Source organism: Nannospalax galili, unplaced genomic scaffold, assembly GCF_000622305.1.
Source record: "Nannospalax galili isolate Female #2095 unplaced genomic scaffold, S.galili_v1.0 scaffold448, whole genome shotgun sequence".
Lineage (NCBI taxonomy): Eukaryota > Metazoa > Chordata > Mammalia > Rodentia > Spalacidae > Nannospalax > Nannospalax galili.
The window spans coordinates 39553-45277 of NW_008359324.1; the positions used below are offsets into that span (position 1 = coordinate 39553).

At 41.7% G+C, this 5725-nt stretch overlaps 1 protein-coding gene across 1 annotated transcript in view; it reads right to left on the reverse strand.

Annotated features, from left to right (window-relative positions):
- Positions 1 to 5725, reverse strand: part of Sim1 (SIM bHLH transcription factor 1) — an 80274-nt gene that overhangs the window by 1690 nt on the left and 72859 nt on the right. The window contains exon 10 of the mRNA XM_008822936.2: positions 1256 to 1658. Coding sequence (XP_008821158.1) covers positions 1256 to 1658 — 403 coding nt within the window. The remainder of the gene's footprint in view (positions 1 to 1255; positions 1659 to 5725) is intronic.

Consider the following 5725-nt stretch of genomic DNA (forward strand, 5'->3'; position numbering starts at 1 on the left):
ATAAAGACTAAAATACTAATGATTTCATAATAACTTATTCTGAATCAAGGAAACAGATCTAACACAGAATAATGCATCCAAAATATACTTCATGAACTAAATTATTCTCAGTCTGAAATCAATATGAAAGGCAAAAATAAAAGCATGGACATATGAAATCTAAACTGCTTAAAGCAGCAAAGAAACCCCATATCACACTATTAGTTGCTTTCCTTTTTTCCTTTATTTACATTATTTCCTTCCAGACCATACAAGTTAAGCCCAGATTTTGCTTCTCTCTTTTCTTTGGCAAGCAATTGCCCTTTGCCCTGCGTTTCTATTTCCAGACTACTAGAATGTTCCTTGGTTCATAACAGGTTGTTTATTCAAAGTAAAAGCAGAAAAAATAAAAAGCAAGAATGAAAACAAGTTAAAATTACTCATGAAAGCTACAGGTTGTCCGGGTAGTATGTGACAGGAATAGCAACAGCATGTCCTAGCATATTTCTTATCCTAAAGCCAGGAAGAGTAGTCTTCAGATCAATCCTAATGTCACTGACTTTCTATTTCTTTAATAGGGAGATTTTCAAAAAACTGCCTGGATCCAAGTTTGGAATGGTCAGGGTAGACTCTTCTTAAACAGTTAACATTGAGAAAAATAATTACCAAAGTAATTTACCTTTTACTTTACAAAATATATTGGAGAAAGTACTATGAATGATCAAAGCTTTAACTCTAGTGTCCATTTCTCTGTGCTGGTGAGGCTGTATAACATTCCCAAGGTGAAAATCTCAGACGTTTCTCTATATTGCCTCATTGTGCTCAAAGAGAAAGTGTTGTGGCTGTCAGTGATAGAGAGGCAGGTACTGGTCTTGATTCCAAGAGAGGCGATCCCAGAGAAGCTAAACATCTATGAGATGAGCCATAAATCCACTAAACAAAGACTGTCCTGTCCAACTAAATAACAGTATTAGTGATTTGAAACGCTACTGTTCCGTCGAGTGTGGAATATTGAAGAAAACAACACTGCAAAATCAAAATACTACTACAAATTAATAGATATATAACTCACCAAAACTATTCTTTGTGGGGTTTTTTTTATGAGATTATTTTTTCTCACTTGTCACAAATACGCGAACACTACCAAAATTAATACACTTGACCAGGGAGTTCTTGATTCTTAAAATCCCAATGGTATGAGATTCTGTAAATCAAAGGGGAAAAAACCACTGGAGTCCCTCCAGCTGGGGTTCGGACGTCCCTAAGCCTCTCTTACCATGGATTCTGTGGACCGAGGCGATGTGCGGCATGCTGTTCTCATAGGCCTCTCTGCTCTCCGGGGAGGCCTTGGTCAGAGGCAGGGCTGTGCGAGAGCCCCACCAAGGCTCCCTCCCAGACTGTGGCGCTCCCAGGAAGTACCTGCCTGCTTCGCACCGGCCTCCCTCACAAGCCTGGGTGTGGAAGTGCCTGTCTTCCACCAGCCTGGAGTGGTCCAGGGCAAAGCCATAGCAGAGCGAGCTGCGGTCTGGAAACTGCCTGTAGGCGCAGGACACATCGTGCTGGGAACCCGGCCGCTCTGGATCCAGGAGCTGCTGCGGGGAGGCAGTGTCAGTCAGGGGACTTCCGCCCCATTGGCTGTCGTGATCGGATTCCGACCTTTCTGTGTGGAATCCGGAATACTGAAAAAAAGGGAAAAAAAAAAAAAAGAAAGAAAAGAAAGGGAAAGGGAAAGATGGTGGAGGGAGGGAGGAGAAAGAAAACACCACATCAACACTAAATAACTGATATAAACAAATCAAAACAGCTTTTCTCTGCAATCACCATAAGGCCATGCTGGCTTGAAGCAACCAAAGTAAGGTATAATGTTATCACCAACACACCCATTGATTTGGAAGTTTCTAGTTAGATGATGCCCATACAGAAAAATCCTTTCGGCTACCGGAAGAAATAAAACTAATAACACACTGTAGTCTTAAAAACTGAATGAAGTAAATTACTCCAGAAGGTTCTGATAACCCTTCATTCACAAAGTCAGGGCTCCATGAAGTGATAAGGACACAGAGGCTCAGAGTGAAAGAATTTGCCAACACTTCAAAGGTAGCAGAAAACAGAACCAAGATTCAAATCCAAGTTCTTCACCACCACCGAAATGAGACCCTAAACAAGAGGCTCAGAAAGTTCCCTGTTTTATACCAATTTGTTTTTCATGTTTCTCATAATTAAATAAAATAGATAAAATCACCCTCAGCACAGTAGGCAGTGTGTCAGTCTCATAAACAAACTAGATAAAAACTAAAACTTAAGGCACCAAGGTGCTGGACCTTAAGGTTCATGATAGCCTGTATCTTACTTAGTACATGGTAGGATAACTAATAAATGCTTCCCTAATTCGAATGCAATGTAACTTTACAAATCTTGCCCCATGCAAACTGGGTTTATTCACCAGGATGTATCTTGCTTGGTAAATTTCAGTTATACACAAGATCATGTGGGAGGAACACAGACACTGCTGTCTTTGTTTGAATTACCCTGTGAGCCAGCAAGGTGGCTTAGCGGGTTAAAGCGCTTGCTGCATAGACCTGATGTCTTGAATTCAATACCCACATCCCATAGGAGAGAAATAATTCACATGAATTACCTTCTGACAGCCACATGTGCACCAAGGCACATGCAAAATGTGGCATGCATGTTCCCACATTCATGCATGCATATCATACATACACAAACATACACACATTAACAATAAATTTTAATCTAAAAAGAAACAAAATGTAAAATACTCCACAGACCTCCCAAGGAAATGTGTTCAGATTGAGAGTCCTCATAAGACATTAATATTGGTAATATAATAATTTCTGCCAATTTTTGGTTCCCTAATGCCAAACACAATTCTAAGTAGAAGACATAACCTGCTTTGATAATAATTGAGTCCATTTATGGAGAATTTGCTGTATACTTGTAATACGCTAAATCACTACCTACACTTATGTGATCATCATAACCACTCTAATGTAAACAATTCTATTTAATATGTGAAGAAACTATATCAGTAAGCATTTTCAAAGATGCCCCAGATACCTGACAAAACCTGTACATCAAAGCACATTTTTAAGGTTTAAGTAAAACATTATTGACAAAGAGAGGATAGGCCTGGGGAGATGGTTTTGGGGGGAAAAACCACTTTGTCATGCAAAAGTAATGACCTGAGTTTAGATCCCCAGAATTCACTTAAAGCTGGACACACATGAACACACATGCACACACACACACACACACACACACACACACATTATATGCACAAAAAAATAAAGGAGGGGAGGAAAAAATGTTAGATTCAATGTTAGAGATATATAGGCAGGAAGAAGTGCTTTACAGTCACTGGAACCAAAATACAGGCCCATTCCCCATTTTCTCTCCTAGCCCACAAAACATAGAAGTAGTAATACATGGTGTTGTTGGGGTGGGGGTAGGGAGGACCTAGGCTTCACTGTTCTGCCTTTGTTACTAGCCAGTTTAACAAATTTCCCCTGTGCTGAACCCTTCACAGAACAAAGCAAACTCTCCACTTCCTACCAGGCCCATCATGAATAGGAGGAAAAATAAGACTCTTCTCACCTACAAGCAAGCAACTCACCAGGTTCCTCTTACAGTCAGAAAATATGCTGCTCAGGATAGCTGTATGCAAATTCCAAGTTCAAGATTTTTCCATTACAGTTTCTAATTATTATTTCAATTATTTTCTATGAGCTATCAACATTTTCCTTCAAGAAAAATACAGAAAATGAACCTTTTCTCCCTGCAGGTCTGTAAATGGAAGACACCAAAGCATCCTGAATGTTAGCTCCCTGCATCGTATCTCCCACCTGCCACCCGCCTTTGCTCACCAGCCTCTTTCCATAAGAGAACAGCTTTACTTTCAGCAAAGCAAGAATGGCACTCCCTGGCCTTCTAGTGGGGAACTGAGTGTTATGCCTTTGTCTTCAGTAGCAACATCCATCTGCTTGTCTCAGAGAAACTCAAAACAGTACTGTTCCAAGCCAGGAGCTGCCCAGGCTCCACTTGTTTTTATAAAAGTATAAACCAGGCCTATTTCTGAAGTGCTCCAGTCAAGACTTTTGAGCCCTGTGGAGAGGGAAAAAGCTTTCCCTGAGTGTCTATGGGAAAGTGATATTGGCACAACAGAGAGCAGTCTGTCCTTCACTCACAAAGAAAATTCAACAGGAGACAACCCTGGCATACATGACGTGCATATTTCAAGAGCTCATAGGATGACTCTGAAGAAGAAACCTTTTGTCAATAACCTGGGAACTCCAAGAGTAAGGGCACTACCCTGAGATGTACAAGCAGGCAGAAAGTGATTCTCATAGACAGAAAACTTAAGCTGCTTTGATGCTACTGTGAAAGTCTAGTCAAATTTTTTTGTTTTTAATAAGCAATAATACTGATCCATAGTCACTCCTTTAAAATGAATTGTACTAAACATACTGATAATACTACAACCCATCATTTGATTGAAATAGTTCAAATATTCATTAAATATTTGGAAAAAAACAGAAAATAGGCAGGAAGACAGACAGTCAACGTATGCAGTGAGTGCAGGATACAGAACAAATGCTTCAGAAGAAGGCTCCTGGTCTTCACATCTTTTAAAACATTTACAAAGTTTAGGCAGAGGATTTAATTTTTTTAATAAGAAAAAGGTCATCATGGCCATTATCTACCAAAGACTGAATCAGAGTTGGCTTACTTAATGGAGGGAGCATTAGGAACAGAAAGCAGGCAGGCTTGTTTCCCCACCCATTCCTACTATTATTTCCAAGGTGACCTTGGGTAAATGACTTCATCTTCTTTAGCTTCTTCTGTAAAATAATGTACTGGGTTACATGAGACTTTTGTCTAATGTTTCTTCAAGTTCTATTATTTTATATGATGCAATAATTATTTGACATCCTCTCTAGGCTTGAAATGTTTGATTTATGTGTTTATCACTACATTTCCTTTATTTGAAGAAGATAATTATGGCAAGTCATGGTGTTGAAGGTCTGAGATCCCAGTACTTGGGAGGCTAAAGCAGGAAGGTTGCAAGTTCAAGACTAGCCTGAGCTACATAGCAAGACACTGTCTTAAAAATGGATAAAATAGCTATCCTCAGGCCTCTTGGGGTAAGTCTATAGCGCAGCCCTCCGCGCCTTGACTCCCCAAGCCACATTCACCCTTCCATCTTCCCCGCTGTTCGCTATTCCCAGTTTGGGACCTGCGCCATTCCTAGCCTTGGGCCCCAGACACCTGGGGAACCAATACTGCTTCCTGATCCTTCTCACCCAACCAACTGAGTGCCTTTCTTGGGCCCCAGGAGCACCGCTTCTGGTCCTCGCCCCGCCCTCACTTCTCTCTGCGACCCTGAACCTGCACCACCGCTTAACTCTCCTACCCTGCACTCCTATCCTCAGGCCTCTTGGGGTAAGTCTATAGCGCAGCCCTCCGTGCATTGACTCCCCAAGCCACATTCATCCTTCCATCTCTCCTGCTGTTCGCTACTCCTAGTTTGGGACTTGCCATCCCTACACTTGGGGCCCCAGACACCGGGGCAACCAATACTGCTTCCTGACCCTTCTCACCCAGACCAACTTAGTGCCTTTCTTGGGCCCCAGGGGCACTGCTTCTGGACCTGGCCCCGCCCTCACCTCCCTCTACTTCCCTGGTCCTGCAACACCCGCCAGCCTCTTTCTGGGGCTGACAGCCTCTT